The sequence below is a fragment of the Cataglyphis hispanica genome, chromosome 5 (assembly GCF_021464435.1).
Source record: "Cataglyphis hispanica isolate Lineage 1 chromosome 5, ULB_Chis1_1.0, whole genome shotgun sequence".
NCBI classification, from domain to species: Eukaryota; Metazoa; Arthropoda; class Insecta; order Hymenoptera; family Formicidae; genus Cataglyphis; species Cataglyphis hispanica.
In genome coordinates, this window is record NC_065958.1 from 3,706,929 (window position 1) to 3,728,723 (window position 21,795).

Below are 21,795 nucleotides of genomic sequence, written 5' to 3' on the forward strand. Positions count from 1 at the left end.
TTAAATTCATTTTATCGAAATTTCTGTGTTGATTAAAAGCGCGCTTTATGTAATAAATATTATAATATCGATAATATTTAATTATATTGATAATACTTGGGGATTAAATTGCGACTTGTGACAGATGATTATTATATATACACTTTCAATTGCTGAGAATAATATTAAAATTTTGTAAAACTTATCAGGAAAAACTTGTCATATTTTGTTGCATTAATTATGTTTTATTTTTATCGCGATACATTTTCGTACATTTCAAAATTTAAAAAAGCGTCATAAAATCAATAACATCTTTTCTAAATTTTTTATAAGTATCTGTCGTGTATCGTGTAGCGTTTAATAAAGATTTATTAACTTATAATCCTGCCGATCTCTTTGTGATGAAAACGATCTAAATATTTCTTACCGCAAAGGAAGACATAACTTACGGTTGTTTGCCTTTGCTTACGATAAGTTAGGCGTGAATTGGCTTGTGCTCAAACGAGAACGTAACGTCCGTAAAGTTACATCGTAAAGAAGTGGCAATTTAATAATTGTTCGAAGCTCACGGTTCCGTGGCAATCGATACTACGCGCAGCGTTGCTAAAACAACAACATGCGGCGCATGTTCGGGTCGTCGCACCTTCCGATCTTAAAATTCTCTTCCTGCTCTTGCTATTTTTCCTTTGATGAGACTCGATATTTACATCATCATAAGTTTCACGACTTAAAGTCAAAGTTTTATTTTCTTTTTCTACTTTGGTAGCTTTTTCAAAATATTTTGAATTATTCTTGGATTTAGAATTATCACAAGTTTACTATAAAATTTGTCGAGTTTGTTACATTGATTCGAATGCCTCTTAAAATATCAGTGTAAATTATTGGGTTCTCCATAATCTCTGAAAGATGAAATATGGATGAAATATGTAATGATAAAAGTTGATTGATAATGTTTTCCGTTATGTAATTTCTTACGAATGCATGTCAAAGCGTATTAAACACGTGCGACAAATGAAATATTTTAGTTCTTTCGTCAAATAATTGGTTCTATTAACTCGAACAAAGTGAAAATTTGTTTATTATTAAACAATATGACTAAGTAGCGTGACGTTGCCTCAACATTGCAACGCACTTGTGCCGCCAATGACTGCGGCGGCGTTGAATAATAGGTCCGGGACACAGATTGATTCGAGTTGCGTGCAGCGAGCAGCGTGATTCGTTCGGCGGAGAAAAAAAATATCGATACTAATTTTCATAAATCAAATCGGTCTACGAATGAAATTCGAATGTGCGCGGCATGTGTTTCACTTTTCGACCGATTTATCTCCCGGTCGCGGGCGCGAAGAAATACACCGTGAAAAGCCGTGACTCCGACGCGATCGAAACGCCATGTAGAAAATCTGTACGCGCGCGTGAAAATCATCCGGCGATCGAGTGCGCGTCGGCTACGCGTATGTTACACTTTCTCCATTGACAGCCATAGATTCCACACGCCCACGCAACTGCGTCATTATTTCTGCAATTACAACTTTCGTTGCGCGGCGCAGCTCATGAGAACTCGATTCCGCGATGTCGCATAAATTCTCGATCGATTAGCTCGCAACGCGTAGACGATTGTTCGTCATGTGAGCGAATTATTTCCACATATACAGGAAGTGCATATGTGACCAATGAGAGATATATGTATGACGCGAAGAAAATATTTGCTTCATGTGTTGCACGCCTTTCTATCCAACATTGTCATCAAAGTCGCGGTAGCGATACATATATCTGTCCCGGCGGGACGGAGCGGGCATAATGGAAAATCTGACAAGCCATCGATAAACTGATTTTCGCACGATAAGGCGTAATCATATATACAGCACGGATAATTTCGCTCGCGTATGCTGCAATACGCTCTCGCGTCATTACGCGGCGTCGTTCGCGCATATGCGAGATAAATTCGAGATACTCAATCTCCTTGACAATCAATCAGAACGGGAACTACTGCTACGCTTTCACTGTGAGCGCGCCGCTCCGTTCCTCTCTTCATCCGTGTGTTCATATCATACATATATTTCTCGCCCGCTCACAGGCGCCTCTTCATCGATCGCGGCCGATACGAAAAATCGACGGATCCATTACCGCCGCTATTTGATTTTCTCATCATTTTTCCACCTACATCTCGACACAGATGCTGACCGCTTTTTTATAACTGACGCTCACATCAAACGGTGAGATATAATCGACGATAAATTAGTCTGAGGCTTTGAGAAACATTAGAAGGAAGAATTTATTGCCCTCTAGTAAAAAGATACCGTGCAATATCGATTTAATTACTTTACTGATGATTCCAGTTTTATTGCCGCATTATTTTATCTCGATTTATGACATTTGGGAAAAAGATGTAGCGTATTTGGATTGACGCTGATACAGGAAGGCGCGTAGGACAGATTATTGGCTGTCCTAGATTAGTTATGATAAAAAATATAATAGTATTATATTTTGCGTGGGCAGCAAATTGTACTCGTTATTTATGTGTATTATAACGGATAATAATAAATCAATACGTGTTTTATCTTTTAAATTAATGAAAATTCTATCTATTGAAAGAATTGCTAAATTTCTACGCGGTTCTCTTAATTTCTTTCCAGATAATACAGTATTAATAGTATTAATAATTATATTTTAATATAAGCATTGTATTTTTCCATGTCCGTGCTGTAAAGACATGCGAGGCACAGCCTAGCACAAAGTTGCACCGAGCTTACCTCTGTCTATTTATTTATTCCATTTACATCATTTCGTAAAAAGTTGGAAAGTTTAGCGTGTCGCATGTGCATGTAAAATTGGGACTTGAAATATATACAGTTTAGCGTGTTGCGTGTGCATGTAAAATTAGAATTTGATTAATATATACAGGCTAAAATAAGAATTATTTATAGCGACAAGAAAATTTTATTCTTAACCTCTTATTCACTTACATTAGCTAATCGTTAATTTTACTTAGCAGTATTTCATGTATATTCTCAGGTCGACTAAAATGTATTTTACTGAAAGTATATTTCGGCTTATTTACAGCATTTAGGGCACATTTATTTTATGACCGCTGTTTTCTCTACAATAGAGAATATAAGAAGTTTTCTTACATATACATACATATATATATGTGTGTGATGTGTAAGAAAATTTCTTTATATATATAATTAATTAAATTATTTTAATTTTAAAAATAAAATAAAATATTTATTATAAATTTATAAAATTATTATAAATTTATAAATATAAAATTTACTAAAAAATTTATTAAAAATGTTAATAAAGATTAATAATATAATATGTGTATATATATATATATATATATATATATTTAAAAAAAGATACTTATTCTAAATCTTTTTAATTATTTATTTAATTCAATTAGAGACTCGATTTTTAATTTTGCTACCTGTAACTTTACCTGTTATTTGGTATTTGTTTAAATTTTTTAGTGAATTTTTTGTTTATTTCACATATGTTTATTTTGTTGAATTTTTCTGTTTCCCCATCGCTGGTTTAATTCAGTTTAATTCAGTTTTATGCCAATGTTCTATCCTTTTTATTCTCATATTATAATATGCTGTGATTTCGGATATTCATTTCGGATAACGTATATTTCAGTCCTTTGAGTTTCCTATTTTATTTATATTCATAACATTTGAGCGTCTGTAGCGGAATTATTAAAATTGCGAATATGAAGATTGTATATTGTTTTATATATATATATATATATATATATATATATATATATATATATATAGAACTTTTCAGAGCGATTTTTTTGATGTCTTATTTGCCGTTTTGAATTCTACGCGGAAAATTATTTTGCTTATTTTTATTAAAAAAAAAAATTAGATTTATATTTTATTTATTGTCTTGCGAATATCATGAAGCCTTTCATGTTACATGGAGCATTTAAAACTTGTGTACGATAGGACCGGATGCAGGTTTCATTCTTCTCTTCTCTCTATCACGAAAAGGGGCGGAGGTAATCTACATTAGACCGGAATAATGGAAAATTGTTCCGGCTACCCGGGCTCCGCCGGATCTCTCGGGATACTCCTAAAGCCTCTGGCATCCGTTATGTAGCGGAAGAACGAAGTTAGGCTAGGTGACCGTCTGCTGTCCTGGCGACGGGGTGAACGGAGGTTACTACCCTTCCAGACGCAAGCGTACTCCGGGCTCATTTTTCACGGTCGCCTCGCCACTTTCTCCATTACTGATAATGCGGTACCGACCGCCCTTTCTCGTTCTCATGATCAAAAATACATTTCTAAAGATGGAGTCTGACAGATACACTATTAATCCTTTTATGCTATTAAAGGTCCGTCTTATCTACAAAATATGATACACAAAAAATCTTAAAAATTTTGATGCAACACTTATTTCTTGCACTTTTGGGAAAATGATAGAAATTATATTTATTATTTATTTAAAGTGTAATTTAATTTTTCGTTTTGCTTTTCTTTATGTTAAATTTTATATTATTATATGATTTGATATTAATTTTTTTCATTTTTTTGTCTTGGTTTATTCTCAAAATAACTCCATTTTTTTATTATAAAAAGCTTAATTTAAAGTTTCTCTCTTCTTTCTAGTTTATAGAATAGAATAATTTAAAAATTTCTAAGTTAGGATAAGAATTAATTGTATATTTATTTTAATTTTCTGCATCAGAAAAATAATGTATTTAAAACTCCATCTAATTCTTTGTATTTTAATATACGAGTATTAATATCGTAGAAAAAAATCCATTCATGAGTTTACATTTAGATCGATATCGCTGATTGTTATTCTATTAATATTCGACAAATGTATATGATATCATTATTCGAGCAGAAAGTTTCAAGTTTCCTCATACAAGGCAGAGGATATCTCTTTGGCTAATACGGAAGAGGATATCAGCAAACACCAAAGAGAAATATGGCATGCTGCTGTTTGATAATTATTCCAGTGTCGGATATTGCGCTTTTATCTACTTCCTCTTTGATATTTCGCCGGTATTTTCACAGAAATCGAAAAGCCATTTCTCTAGTTTGTTTCACATTGATAATAGCCAATGTGCGATAAGGTATTTAATTAAAACTGAATCTTATTTTTTTGCAACGATTCTATCATACATTATCTTATTATATTAATGAGAAAAGCAATAAGAATTTGTAATGTAAAAATTTTGATAGTTATATCAGATTTATATTAAAAGATTTTCTTTCAACAATTATTTTCAATATTTTTTTCATAAAGTCATCTTTTTCAACGATTCGAATTTCAGGATGTATTAAAAAAAAAATTTTGTTTTGCCAGAATTTGATAGAATAAAAAAAAAATAAATAAATAAATTTCCAATGTAAAATTTTGACTCATCTGTAGAGCTTTCCTCTATTGATCTCGCGACAAGATGAAAAGTCATGGTCGCCACGATTTACCCGAAGCAGGGAAAGCTGTTCGCGCACCCCGGACGCATCGACGGCTGGGTGCACGTCGACGTACCAGGCCGGGGAAACCGGTGTTGTATATGTCACCGAAAGAGACGGCAGTGGGGAACGGTCGGCCGGTGGGTTCCCGTAGTGGGGGGAGGGGGACCGCAGTCGGGGTTCCCGACCGCGTCGGCGGCGCTTAAGCCTCCGACGCGGGGGCATTGCCGTCGTAGCCGCGGTACGATACGATCCGGCTGCTGTACGCGTCGTTCTTCGAGCCGCACGTGTTGTCGGTTTGTCTTCGCGTGCCGAGAGACTTTCATCCTACTCTGCTTTTCGATCGCGGAAAATATCCTCGCGCGACGATATCCGGGGCGAACCGATCTTCAATCGATCTCTAAGTGCTACGGGTGCGACGATAGACGTATGAGGGATGGTGTGCGCGTGTGATTGTCCGGAAAAATGTTTCTTTCGTCGATGATCACAAACATGCGTTGACGAGCAAGGAAAGGTTCCCGCTAGGGAAAAAGGGGTACGTCGCGTGATGACACGCGAGATCGTGCGTGAGAAAAGGGATTGATGTAGTGCATGAGAGGAAAAATTGAACAATTCTTTTTTCTTTCTCATTCAAGTTTTTTCTTCGCTCGTACATCGGAAAATTGGACGGAAAATTTCGATTCATCGTATAATATGCGTATTGAGGATACAGAGAGAACGTCGGAATCTTCGGAGCATGTTATCCGATAATTCATTTACAGCGGCAAGATAGAATGAATGAAAGGTCATTCGCTTCGTGCGAAAGCGAAACAGTTTTGTCGTAGGTCAGTACATCGTAATCGAGTGTTATCTCTGGTTCATCGTTCGATTGACAGAGAGGCCTATCTTAGGCCAGACATTAAGCAAAGTTGAATCGAAATACAACGGTTCGCGATAACGAGATTGTGAAGATTAATTGGGATTCAGTCTTTCTATCGGGTTTATTTAGATTTTTCCAATTTTTCAATCGATTTTGTAAATGAACACTCGAATCTCTTCGCTATATATCGCTATATATATTTGTTTAAAAATCCTTTGACGGATGTAAGATTAGATTATTATCCGTGATATATACTGTACGCGATTGGACTTCTCGTATTGTGATAAGTGTCAATTGTACATTGTGAATGGAACTTGGTTTGCATAAAGTTTACCTTCCAAAGATTATAAGTGCTATAAGAGCAAAATAGGAAGCTTATAAGTTTTACAGCTTATAAATATTGCATTGAATACGTGGAGCTATTACTGGGTTATAAAGTGTTTATCACACTTAGGTAAGTCCTAGAGTTAATACGAATATCTAACATGCATGCGATAATAATTGCGCTATAAAATTTTTCCAGCCATGCATCTACTTATTAACATCGATAAATTTGGCCCTTCTTTTGCAGCGTAGCATATATGGCATGTGGGATGTGGGTTGTATGGAATAGCCTCATATTGCTCCTAATATAAAATATAAAATATTTATAAAATAAAATATTTATAAGACAATATAAAAAATAATAATATAAAATATTTATCAGATACAAGTAATATCCTATCGCAAAAAAAGACACAAGAAATATAAACATAAAAAGCACAAAAGGAAAAAGTTCAACAAAGCATAACAAGGGGATGTCTTTGTTAATATCATAGCTAATTTGTATCTGATAAATATTTTAATTTAATTTAATTTAATCAATATTGAGAATCGTGGAAAGATTTACATTTTCTGTTTTTCAATTTTTCAATCTCTATTCTATTCTATTCTGCTCCTCTACAGTACTTAAATGTTTACAGTACTAACAATATTTAATAGTGTTATTTATCTAACAAAACATTGCTTTTTTGTATTGTTTCGTAAAAAAATAAAAGTATGCTCGGAAAATATGACATGTACGCTTTTTTCAATTCCCCTTGTTGTTGTTTCAAATAAAATGTCGTAGTTTAAGTAGTTATTAACAAAATGCCTGCGTTAGAAATGATGCGTTTATTACATTTCGTTATTGTAAAAATCAATTTATTCTGAGATATGTTATTTACAAAAAGTATTGTTTACAAGAGATGTATAGTGTGTGTATGTGTGTGTGTTGTGTGCGCGCGCGCGTATATATATATATATATATATATATATATATATATAACTTTTTTTTTTTGTTTATACGGAAAATATTTACTAATTTATATTTGATCAAAATTACCTAGATTATCTGGACATACAGGATCTTGACCAAAGATAAAAGCATTACGATCATGAAAAAATTTTTAAATATTTTTAATCTGAAATATTTTTTCTTCTCTTGGATTATGTTTTAAATACGATATATCTTCAATTTTTAGAAATGCCGTTCAGCTACATATGTCTGAAAGTATTGACACTTTCCGAGCAAAAAATAAAAAATGATTAGCAAATCTCTTACCTAACGCAGCAAAATCGTATGATTTATTTTTTTTATTCAACATTGTTTTTACCAAATGAGTATTGACTATAAAAAGAATGATTAGATAAACTATCAGAAAAGAAACAGACAATATTAATGTCGAATTGTTAGAAGTCCAAGACTTCTATTAGACTAATTAAATCTGATCCAACGAATATAAATTATATAATACAAATAAAAAAAATCACATTTAATTGGTGGAATAATTGTTTTCGTCAATTTGAAATAACGCTGTTGATTTATCGAACTTTTGATTTATTAAACGCCATACTATTTAGACAATTTAGGGAATATTCGATCAGTGGATATATCCTTTGCAGCCGCCGCCTTCAACGAGCATCGCTCGCTTCCCTCGCAGAGCGCGTGCCCGATGGGTCGTGCGAGAAAGTCGATCGTCGTTCTTGCCGTTTGAGAACACGCACGATCCGCGTAGAGTATGTACCTCCCGCGGCATCTCGCTAACCTCTTTCAACACGGTTAAATATTAGCGGGAAACACCGGTGCGGCACTATAAATCCTAGTCACACGACGTGCCAGCGCACGCCGGCTCGTAAATCGGTCCCGCGACACGTATACTCTAAAGCGCCATTAATTAAAAGCCACGCTCGTTGGCACCCCCTCTTGTTCCCCATCTTGAAAATATACAATTCCGTGGTATCTTTATGAGACATTTTAAACTTGGATTTGTTGTCTATACATGCGCGCGTGTACAATAAAAAATGCCAATTTTTTGAGATCGATTATATAAAATATTTCAAAAAAGAAAAATTATGTGAATAACGAAAATGTTTTTCACTAAAATCATAATTATATAATCTTTTTTATATAAATGCTCTTGTTTACGAATTTTGCTTATTATTAAATTTTATTTCTAAAATCATTATTGACTAATTATTTTGAAAGTTAAAAAAGGGACGATAAGAGCCGACGCATTAGTTTGCATTGTGTAAAATAATTTATTAAATATATATCCTTCAACTATTTTTAAACTTTATTTTAAACATATATTTCGCTTACCATTATGCATAAAAAATTTATTTGACAATTTAATATCTCTGTAAGTACTATTCTACTTAATGTTCTTAGGTGGTTATTATTCTAGAATAAAATAAATCTCTTTCTTTTGCTGATGTTATGTTAGGCGCAAAAGACGGGATAATTACGCAAGAGTAGGGAGAAGACTCGTCCCAATCTCACTTCCATTCACGGAGTTAAGCCGTCGCGATCGCGCGAAAACGAGTTTGGCAGGTCGACTGGTCGAGCCAGCATAATCTCGCTTATCTCGACCTGGCCTGTGACCGGGTGGGAACGATCCGAAGCAATGCAAAAAGAAATACATCGCGGTATGAATGGTCGAGTAATTTGGATCATGTCCGAAGCAATTTTCGACAGAATAAACTAAGAAAAGGGAATTTTGAAGGGAAATATTTAAAGAAAAAATGTAACAATGTAAAAAGCTGCTTTTATATTATTTTACACAAGTAAAGTACACGTGAAATTACATGGCCAAAAAAATCAAAATATCTGCGAAATAACAATATCTTTTTGAAAATATTATTGATGTATATAGTAATAGAAATTCATTTTTCATACACTGCATTGGCATCTAGTGTTTGATGTAAAAAGGACGAGCATGAGGACGGTCGGGAATGCTAATACCCCAGAGAATCTTCAGTAAATCCTTGATGAGTAGAAGATCAATGCCGGCATTACTTGCATGCTCCAAGAGCTCTTGTGTTTTGGGATGAAGGTAAACTTGATTGACAATTTCTTGGAAATTTTCGGACTCCAATTGCTTGATGAAATTAGCGAATTCTTCTGAGTTTTTCAGCTTCTCTTCATACATAGTATTAAGCAGCTCTTTGGGTAAAATAGCCATAATGTCATCAACGTATCCACGAATTCCACCTTTGATCTGTTTAGTAGCCATAGCAGGATTGGGCGGAAGCGGAGTCGGGAGAAGCTCGAGTCCAAGTAATTCGTTCAGCAGGTTCACGATCTTGTAAATGTCAATGCCGGCATTATGGACGTAGTCCATCATTACCTTAATCTCAGGCAAAGCCTCGACATCTACTACTAGCCCTTTAAATCCTTCAGATTGGAAATATTCGACCATAGCTTTAAACTCAGCATCTTCAGAAAAATATTGAAGAGTGATAGCGAATATTTCTTCCTGAGGTAAAACATCTAAAAAGTCTTGGATGTCATAGCGGAGCTGACCTATGCCGAAATTGGGAAGCTGGATCTTGGCGGAGGACGCAGCCACGAGGGCGAACAATACCAATGCGAATTTCATCTATAAAAGTAAATTTCGCTAAGATTATTGATTCATTTAAAACACGTTTGCGTATATATATTATAGTTTATAAATAAAATTGATTTATCAATTAGATTTGCATAACAATTATATTAAATTATTGAAAGGAAATTTTTAATATTTTTGCTCTGTGCATCAGCTAATATTGGCTAAATGTTAATAAAAATTGAAAATGGAAATTGCGAATATTACAATTTTTTATTTTTATTATATACTGCTAATCGAAATATATCACAACATATTGATCTGTTTGAAATACAAATGAATTAGTTTAATTAATAGTGGAATTGATATAAAAGTGAAACATTTAACGAAATCTGATGATAATGAATACAGTAAATTAAATAATTAGAAAATAATAATTATTAATAAAAAATTGATAAAAAATTAATTTTAATTATAATTTTTAATGGATTATAACATAAAACCATTTTTTCTCTGGGATAGAAAATATTTTCAAACTTAAATAATATATTCCATACATGCATGTTTTTTAATTATATTACTTAATATGTATAAGCTTAAATATGCAAAATGTAAATTATTTATAATATTTCATATCTTATTTACTTGTGTAGTTTATAATTAAAGCTTAAAATGTTTAACTCAGACAGCCTGTCGACACTCACCTCTGAAATATTGTTGTGATACTTCTACTTGTGGTCCCGAAAACTGATGCTCTACAGTTTTTGACGCTGACTTTATATACACAAAATTAGATCTTGTTTATTCAATCTATGATGATAAGATTATGTATTATCTACGAGTGCTTGATTTAAAGTCAAAACACTTTTAAAATAATGTAAAAAATGCAATGATTTTAGATAGAGATATAGATTATCTTTTTTGATGGGGTATCAGTATTTGATGATTATTGATAAATGCATATTGCTTGCAATAATTATTGTATATAATTATTGCAAATAATATTAGGAGCATTTGGTGAGTTGCGATGTTTTAAAAAATCGCGATTAGTTAGTTGCCATAAAGTTTGTAACATAATATAAATTATAATAAAATGTTTAAAATTTCTAATATAATTTTAGCTTTTTGAGTTTTAGCTTTTTGAGTTTTATTTTTCTGTTTTATTAATTCTATTGTATTAAAAGTACCTTACAGAGAACTTAGATGGTAAAAGAGTACTTAGATTTCCTAAAACAAAATATGGGAGAAATATAGAAATAATATAGAAGATAACAATATTGTACAGATGCACTTAATATTAATTATATAATTATAGTAATTACATATTAAAGAAAGTAATTATTATAAATTAAAATAAATAATTATTATCAATTTAGAAATAAAGATAGAAAAATTCTTTAAATTATATTTTCGAATGCTAAATATTTTTGAAGATTCAAAAATGAAATTTATACGTGTATATGTGTGTGTATGTGTGCTATATATATATATATATATATATATATATATATATATATATAATTCTTATTACATAAAAATTATTATAAACGTTAACTAAATCAGTTTGCATTTATCTCTTCTAAAATTAATCGATAAGATCGAGTGCACGTGCGTTATCGAGTGTCAAATTATTTTGCTCCACAAATACTCGATAAAAATTTCCAATGAGTCAGACTGTCATTAAAATAGGATTTTCCGTTTAACATAAAACTGCTTTAACACAATAGAAGTTTTGTTCATGAGATATAAATCTTAAAAGTTTTGTTTTAATCAAATATTTCCTTGTTTGTCATTTATTTTTATTAAAATTTATAATTTGTTAGAATTTATAAAACATATGCAAGCGAGTAATAATTCATAATCGTGAGAAAACGTCCCTTCTCGGCGTTGTGACGAGAAAATACGATATTGACTGAATTCCTTAATCGCTTTTCGATCCTGGATTCGATGTTCGATCTCACGCCTCGCCGATCGTCGGTTTTAGACGCTTTAGTTCCGCTTTCATTATCGCTGTCGGGCGTGAACACGTGTTTCGCCAAATGGAATAACGTTGTTTCTGTCATAAAAGCATTTTTTTCGCAGTTAGATACGATTTGATAAATACATAAGTTTGCCAAAGAAACAATTGCTTGTAATAAATCATCCGTATCAGCCCTTTGTCTTATAGGAGATCTCTTTTAATGTTTTATAATACAATTGTTTTAAGATAAATTTATTATTAAGTTTCATCATCATAAACATTTTTTCTACTTTTTTATTAAATTCTATTCTGTTTGCAATATGTTTTATTTAGACATAGTTAACGTTTTTGTAACGATCGTTTAACTGGCAGATGTTTCATTTGTTTAAAAGATGCTTTCTAATTAGAATATATTTTCTCATTGGATTGCGTTATACGTTGAGTGATAAGTTTGACTGCAAGTAAACTTTTAACCCTATTCGGCATTCGAGCATTTTGTGCGGTTAAAGTGTTCCACGTTTGTCATGCTAATCTAGGGTAGCATGCTCTTTGCTCTATCCGACACGGCGGGATGAACACGTGTCAATCTTTCAAAGGAGATGACGTAATGGTACCAAAATCGTATTTTTCCGCCTGCCTCTCCCTCCTCGCTTTTTGGTTCGTTGCTTAAGATACACGCGTCGGTTCAACGCATCAAGTGTCCACTAAAAGTCAATCACTTCGTCATTCTTTCTTTTTTTCATCTCGAAGCATCTACTCGCAAAGCGTGTCTCGGCTACGTATTACGAGTTGTAAAACGAGCACACTATCGTCGAAAAAATGAGAGCCGGAAATCACCTTCGGTATAAGAATCTTTTTGCGTGTGCATCTCGAAATATAAAAAAATTGCACCGACCAATAACTGCAATTACCGACGAAGTTAAATTCATTTCGAGAGCATTCCGCAAACTTTTTCGATTATAAAAAAAACAACGATTAAACGGTGAGGCAGAGATTAAACCATTTTTCTTTTAAAAACGCGTAATAAAATCCGCATTTTATTCGTGCAACGGTGAATAACAGCAGCTTTACGAACTTTATCATTTTTTTTATCTTTTTTCTTGCGGCAACGTATCAGAGCATACTGCGCAGTTTCATTGACCGGGAGGTCGAGAAGTTGGATTGTTGCTGCGAAACAAAGCAATAAAATCGTGGGCGGGTCAACAACCGATGCAACGTACCAGCAAAGATGAAGAACATTTTGGAACTAAAATCCGCGTGACTAAAATTTAATCAACTGAAAGCTTTCTAGATTGCTATTGGGAAAGCGGAAAGCGCTCCCAAGAGATCAAAACCTGCGATCATTTGATATTCCAGCAAGAAATTGTCTCGAAAAGTAACCCGCAGATGGGGATGGGATATTAAAACTGTGAGTGATCATAGAAAATTGATTAAAGTTTGATTGACTCATTCTCTTAAAGGAATAAAATCAATTTGAAAGAGCAACATTGTTATACTCTTAAAAGTTTGGAAAATTGTCCAAACACGTATGTAAAAAAATAAATCGTTATCTATTATTTTTATCATTTGAAAAGGCCGTAAAATTGAAAATTTTAAATTATTATATAATATTTCGGAATAAATTTTTTTGCAGGATTATTGAAAAGTTGCAAAACGCAGTGTGGCTCACTGAAGCGTAACAAACATCTTGTTACTGCTTTCAGAAACATTTGTTGTTTTTTTTTTTTTCGATCTATTAGTTTGATTATTCGCACTTCTCTGTACGTTTCCCACGTATTAACTTGTTTCATTTCGCATATCTCGCGCATTTCAAAAGATTGTATTACTATAATCCAGCAAAAACTAGGACAAATTCTTTTTCCACAACGTCAGTTTTCGTATCTGATGTTATTATAAATAATGTTATACAGAATTGCGAAATTATTTGCAATATTAAAAGTATTATATAGTTATATTATATTAAAAGTATTATAACAGAGTTAATGTATAGTAATATATATTTTTCATAAAAGTTTTATAAAAATTTATTTATGATATACAGATTATCGAAAATTTCAAGTTAAAGATATAAAATTATCAATACATTAATGAGAATAATTTATGAAAACTTTGAATTAAATTAGTCCGATAATACTTTCGAGCGACTTTCCGATGACTTATTAAACACGCCATCCGCCGTAATTATTTCAGCGACATTCGAGAGTTATGACTTTGCCGTTGGGGCGATATACACACGACGACACCCGCGATTGGCGATCCCGTTCGCGTATAATTGCACGGGAACGAGATAGCGTCTTAAATAATTTTTGTACCGCTTTTTTCGTCATCGTATTAATTCGCAATTAATCTTCAAGGCGAAAGTCGAAGTCAGCATCGAGTCCTACTTTACGTATGTGTCAAAAAGATGCACGCTCGTGTTAATGCCGAGGAAAAATACAAGCGTAATGAATACCGAACAGTTGTAATTAAAGTAACAATTAATAATATTAATGTTGACATAAACGATACATAGTGGAACATGTTTTAACCGCGATTTTGTCGAATTTAAAGTCACAGTCTGTGAGTTATTTTCATAATTTAAAGTTATCGAAAGAAATAAAATGTCAGCAAATTGCTTTCTAATATACGATTTCGTTCTCTTTTGTGATTTTGCCATAAGCTTCCGCAAAAGTAGTCTGATTAGAATAGATATTAATTAGCGTAATTAAATGTCAAGGATCTAAACTTTTTAAATAGAAACTCACACTATTTATTAAATATATATGATATTTCATACTCTTTGTTCTCTTGTTTCTCACTCTTTGAAATATCGATAAGACTAAAAAAAGAAATTACTTTCAATATTAGCTCGTAATGAATAACTGCATTGGCTCAATTATTACAGTAGCATGTATATTAAGCGTGCTCGCATATATGCGTGCGGAATGTGTACAGCAGTGATGTTATATATACGTTGAATCTCGCAGAGCGATCCTTTATGGCGAGTGTATGCGTTGCTCGCGGGCTCGTGTAATATCAATGATTTATATATTATCTAACGGTATGGACCTTGGTTTATAAAACGATCCTTGATATCCGGTTACGATCTAAAGAAATTCTAGCGTGGTAACTGCTTTTTTTAAAGATGCTTAAAGATGCTTTAAGATAACTCTATCTCGTGTCAACAAAGAATGATACTTTCTGATCAATTGCAACTAATAATATCTGAGAAAATTTTTGCGGGTACATATATATACATTTATATGTTTTTGAATAGGTATTAGTTATCACGATCAACTGATTACTTCAAATTGATATTTTTTATTCTTAATTGGTATTCTTTAAAATTTCTTGTTCAGATAATATTTTTTAATATTATTAATGAATAGAGAAATATGACATTTGATTTTCTAAATAAATACATATTGAAATGGTTGAACCCATATGCCACTTTAACAATTAAAGACGTGTTCTATAAATTTTAAATTTATAGAATACTCGAAAATATCAAATCATCAAATAATCAATTGAATCATTAGATCAGTGTGACACTTAGATTTATAAAATATTGATTTAGTTGATGATTTTGATTGATATATGCTGGCGCGTGGAAAGCGAAAGTATTCCTTCGTTCCGATGAGGGCGATCTTGTTCTGTACCCGTAGCTGTACGCTCGCTGATAAGTGCGTTCGCCAGCGTTTCGCAAAGTGCATCGTACCGGCTTTTGAGCTTTCCTATAGTCGCTCTCGGCCACTAAAGTGAACTCGTAACGAGTTCACAACGATCGTTCGGAATGATTGTCTCGAATGATTTATAGCTACATACGCGTACATCGCGCATACCGAGTATATCACACGTTTGCCAAGTATATTTCACGCATACCCTTCGCAAAAGTGTTTTATATGCCGTAGATGCGGGCGGTTGTCTAAAGAAAATCATACCATATGTTTCTTAGCTTTCTCTCGTTTTCGATCCTTTCCCTCCCTGTGCCAATCGATTCACCTCGAAAGCTCTCGTTTCTTTTCTATTATCCCGATTGGCTAGAACACACAACGAGGAGAGATCGGGAGTTTCCTTGATTGGTGTAATCGAGCGAGCCCTCGATCGGAAGTAGCGAATCGCCGACCGTCCAATTATCGATCCAATCAATATATTTCCGAGGTATATATCGCGCAGATGGAAAAGGCGGTTCGCCGACAAGTCTTTTTTTTTGTCGTGTCCGATTTATCGCAGGTACGAGAGCCGATCGTAACGATCGGAAATGTCGGTAATGATATTGTAACGAGTTACAAATGAGGATTTGTCGGGAAACAGAAAGGATTGCGGTAAAACAATAAATATCTGTTAGCCAGGGATAATGTGAACATAATCAAAAATGAAATAGTTGAAAGGGAACGGTACATGCGGATGTGGCATCGATTAATTTTTTTTTTTTTTTTTTCATGAGTTTATTGAATTTTCTCATGGCTGATATAAGTTGTTAAGCGCAGCTCGGGGTTTGTTCTCGTTGTGTAACAGTGACAGTCTCATGCCGATCAGACTGCAAGAGAATAAAAGAAAGAAAAAGAAAGAATTATTTATTTTATATTTTAATAAATAAATAACCTTTTAATATTAAAACAATTGGTTTTTCTAATTATTTTTTTTTATAAATACAATTCTATGCATCTTTTCTTATCTCTCAATATTATAGTTTCTACTGCTAATATAATCACATATACTGTAATACAATATCTGGAATCTGAAGAAGAATAATTAAGTATTCATTTTTAAAAGAAAAAAGAATTATATATAAAAAGAATAATAAAAATAATTCTTATTATTGTTTTTTCCTCTTATATACTTATTTTCTTTTTGACATTATTTTTCTCTTCTAGTGCAAGTTAAAGTTAATTTTATTTAGATTTATGTTTTTCATAATTTGTATCTCCCTTCTGGTTCGATGCGTTAACCTTCCATCAGCATTTCACGTTTATCGTTCGTTTCTCGCAATAATGACTGTTTCCGGTTCGGGTAATTTCTCACATTGTGACCGCACTATAATCATTTGTTGATGCAACTCGTCTTGAGAAAAAGAAGGGAAAGGGGCTCGAACCACGGTTATCGCAGCTTTTCCATGAAATGGTCGCTGATAAATGTATATCGTTGTGTTTTGAGATAAGCGTTCATTATATCTTGCATAAAAAGAAAATTCCACATGCATATTCGCATTATATATATTTTATGTCTTTTGATTTTGTAACATATAATTTAATATCAAATTTATATTTTTTTTCTTGATAATTTTTAAATTTCTATATTATTTAAGAATTACAAGCAAAGGATATACATATAACTCATTAGAGAAACTCATAGTTACCTTCATCTAATTAGCTTTTTTCAGTTTCTTATTAAAAAACTATACAATATATTCTCAATAAAAGATTCTGTAAGAGAGAAAGAGAGAGACTACTGGTTCTAGAAAGAACATTTCTCCTTTGTCCTCACGGTAGCTGGGAGCCTTTGAGTTAAGAAGAAGCGGCGGAATTTTCTGTAAAGCAGAAGGTTCTGTAAAGATAGGAATTTGCCAAGAAAATGATCGTAATACTTTTCTCGACACAAATCACAGTTTTATATACTCTTGCATGCTAACGACACTAATGGAAATGAACCTCTTCGGATCGTCGCTACGCCAGACTGGCCATTACGTGCACACGATTCGATATTTTACGAGATATATTCGCGCACGGACTAGAATACTCTTCTAACAACGTATCCGTGTTTTTAGTATATTAATCCCCTAGATTTCTGTCATTATATTTCACGGCGGAAAAGTTCACGTGAAAAATTTCACGTTTCCGCGGTTGAGAGAGTTACATGATCGAGCGAAATTATAGAGTTCACATGAAACTTTTCACGTTTTCGCTCTAGGGGAAAAGTACATGATCGATCCCCAGAAAAAAAAAAATACAATTACATACGTCGGCAGATAACGATTTCTCAAGGAATAATATCGATATCTCTTGTTCTTTGCTTCGAATCGATATGCGATATCACCGCTTTTTCTCAGCATCATGAATAATTCTACGGAATAGAATGTAAGAATCCGTGGGCGGGCATCAACGATATGATAAAAATATGATATCATTCTGGCAATTATCTGGAAAAGGAATGGGGGTAACGGAGAATTTTTCTATCGGTTTATATTACGATCAATCCATCAATATATAATAAAATGTTTAGTGTTACTACTGATATAAATTAATGGCATTACGCCGAATGAGCGAGCAACATGAATTGTATCAACACACGCATATATGTATAATTCTCGATTAATAACTATCTCGAAATTAACAAGTAGCATGCGAGAGCCGCATATCACACTTACGCATCCGCTTGTATGCGTTTAATTCAACTACACGCACTCCACACTGGATACAATATATAAGTAGAGTCCATTGTATCGTCACAGACACGAAACGATACAATTGTAGAAAAGCTCGTAGCTTGGAAGAACTTGTCTCATTTTGATTGTACTTGACATTTTTCTACTTTTTTTTTAGGAACAATATAATCTACTGCAGAATTAACGAAACGAAAAATGATATCTGTGACTATGATAATTTGACATATTGCACAACTGCAATTTACAGCTTGAATCTTTAATATTACAAAAATTGAGTTTGTCGTTCTTTTCAATTTTTTGCATAAAATCGTTTTCTATCAAGATCTTAAGTTCTAAGCAAGAAACATAACTTTACGCTATCGTAAGATTCATACGTCAGTTTAAACATGTTAGTGCACTCTTTTTGCATTTCTTCATTGATTGCGCGGTATCGTGAGAATATTTTTATGGTTATAGATCATCGCCTTGCGCGATTCACGTGGTCCTCCTTTTTCCTGGCCGCCTCGAGCGGCCCGAACCGCGTGAAAGATTCGCCGCAATTTGTAAACGGCTATCATAGCAGCCTCATCGCGCGTTTGCAAGGCGCTGTACTTATTGTCTGACCTTACGCGGAGCCGCCACAAAGCCTCCCTTTGTTTAGCCGCGTTATTGATTGCATACCGTCATAACATTTTTAGCCCGCGGCCCTCGGCGCCACGTTTATGTCCTTTTCTTTTCAGTCATCATACAAAGCGGACGATCCTTTCTCGCGAAATGTTATGTAAGAAGCTTTTTTTATGATTGTAATTCTGCGTATCATCCTGTAAATTATGCGAGCCTCACGAGTTAACGGGGTTTCTTTTTTTCGCAATTCTCGTGAATTATGTGAATTATGAACTGAAATATACCGAATAAAAATCCTCATTTTTTTTCGAGAAAGTTTTATGATATGTTTAAGAATATTACGTGTGTTAATAAATGATAATTTATGGTAAAACGCGACGGTTTTTGAAATGAACATGTAAATTTAATATATATCAGAAAATTATTCTTCCTAATCAGATTTAATTCAGTTATTTTCAGTGATATACTTAAATGAAAAGTAATTTCTTTTTTCTCTTTCTCTCATTCAGATAATTAACTAATAATAAATATGACTGCCATAATTATATTGGTGATTACTTTAGTGATGAATGGAGACTCCTCTTAAATATATTTCATCATTGTATAATGAAAAGATTAATGATACTTGAGATATAATTAATGAAAGTCACATAACTCTGCATGTCTACCTTATCACAATGCATTTCGATGTTTGAAAATAATATAACTTTCTTTATGTATTGCATAAAGTATCTAGTGATTAATATCATAAGTCATAAGTAATGACAAGTTCTAAGCATTAAAGAATTACAGATTAAAAAAAAAAAAAAAAACAAAAAAAACAGAAAAATTACAGATATGTAATTTACGGAATTCTATTTATTGATTAATTTTTAATCACAAAAATAAATAGACAGTATCGAATTTTTTTTGTAAAAAACTAACTTTTATGAAACTTGATAATATTTTCAATCTAAGTTTTTCTAAGTTCTTCTATTTTAATTAACTTTAAAAAAATGCAGAGATTTTCCGCGTATAACTTTTAGTTAAATAAATAAGATGTCGAAACCTTTAAGATATGCGCTTCTTAGAAGAATCGGAAAGTGAAAATTCTTTTCACTTTTATATTTACCAAATGCAATTTTGACGTATGTACTCTTTCTCTCGTACAAGCAACGACGTATTACGGGTCAGCGGTCATATATTTTTTTCACGCAGCGGCTTGCCAACCCGGAGTCGCCCGGCAGTTTCAGATTTCGCAAGCGAATCGAGCGTTTGCCTGCTCTCAGGTATGCGATAACACGTTGCTCGGCATTTGCGTGTCACGTCGTAATGCCGTAAGTGCAGGCAAAGGGAGAAAGGCCCTCCAGCTAATCGAAGATTAGCTCGCGATCGACACGAGATCAGGAAGGTGATCGATGGAAATCGTGAACGATCGGCATTGCAAAGCCAGTTGGTTTGGTTGCCGAAGTACTACATACCTATTGCCTGCATTAAATTCTCGCGAATGTTACAGAGGATATATGCTAATTAATGATACAATTAAGAAATAATTGATTTTTGGTGGACAGGTTTGGATTTGACATTTTATCGAATTTTGTCGTACATTTTAAAGTGAAATTATATAAGAAAAAATTTATTTTCGCGACTGAAATATTTTATGGCGAGAGATCAATTTGTACTCTCTCCGATAATATTCAATACTTTTATTCTTGCTACATACGTTTTTTTATCAATAATGTATGATTGAGACACTCTGAGCTTGTATAAGTATCGATTACATAATTGATCGTGGAAAGTTTGAAATTTGGCAATTTTTAAATTTATATGATGTTGCTTTTCGAGGCAGAAAGAATTCGCGAATCGAGATTCGTCGTTTATTACAAACGAAGATAGTTCCTGGTACAACATAAACCGGTTCGCATATGTTTTATGCTCATGCAAATTCATAAAATAATTGATTTGTAACTGAGTGACATTCTTTGCTCTTTATCGATCTAGCCAGTTACTATATTCGGTTCCCAAAAAATCTCGTGATCGGATACGCAAGACCTGTCGGATAAATAGTCATTCCTTGTTTTATTGCGCGCTATCGCCCGCCGCAATAATCAGTACAGTTTCATAACGGGCTTGTCGAGTATTATGCACTTATTATGTAGCAAACTGAGTACACGTGCCGGCAACTGCCGTCATTTCGCGGGTCCATTAAAATGTTCGGTTGCGCGACTCGGTGGCGATGTTAATCGGGGTTCATTGCGTTTCGTGAACGAAATATTGATCGATGGGATCATGATGTAAATCACTTGAAAAGTGAACTTGCGGTACTGTCGGCCGCTCGAGTTTCCATCTCATCCAGCCTCCTCTCTTTACGTATCAGAGTGTCACTAGGGTGACGGCCTCCGCCTTTTCCTTCTTTTTCTCCTTTTCCTCCTTTTTCCTTCTCTTATCTAATTCAACAAATAGCTGTTTCTGCTCTTTGCATAAATCATCTAATTGTAAGACGTCATTGTTATCGTTGTCCCTTTGCAGAACAGACACGGCGTACTCAGATTTTTGATGGTGTTGATTGTTTTCCTCTTCTTTAATCTTCTTTCCTCTTCTTCCTTTCTTGGAGGAATATTCGGTATTTTTTGTAATTTTTCGACCAACACTTTTGGTCGTGAGGCGGGACGACGATTTCTACACTGAAATGAAAAGAGATGAATGGAGGAGATTTTGTATCTTATGAACGACAAACGAACATGGCACGTTCCAACTTGTCGCGATTATTCCAT

At 33.4% G+C, this 21,795-nt stretch overlaps 2 protein-coding genes across 4 annotated transcripts in view; one reads left to right on the forward strand and one right to left on the reverse strand.

Moving 5' to 3' along the window:
* The window catches only part of LOC126849658 (puratrophin-1-like), a 261,721-nt gene that overhangs the window by 49,758 nt on the left and 190,168 nt on the right, over nucleotides 1–21,795 (forward strand). The gene's annotated exons all lie outside the window — the stretch shown is intronic.
* Nucleotides 9,316–10,878, reverse strand: LOC126849701 (uncharacterized). The gene is made up of 2 exons (XM_050591823.1): nucleotides 10,820–10,878; nucleotides 9,316–10,169 (listed from the first exon to the last, which is right to left on the reverse strand). The coding sequence occupies exon 2, from the start codon at nucleotides 10,167–10,169 to the stop codon at nucleotides 9,480–9,482; it is 690 nt and encodes a 229-aa protein (XP_050447780.1). The 5' UTR covers nucleotides 10,820–10,878; the 3' UTR covers nucleotides 9,316–9,479.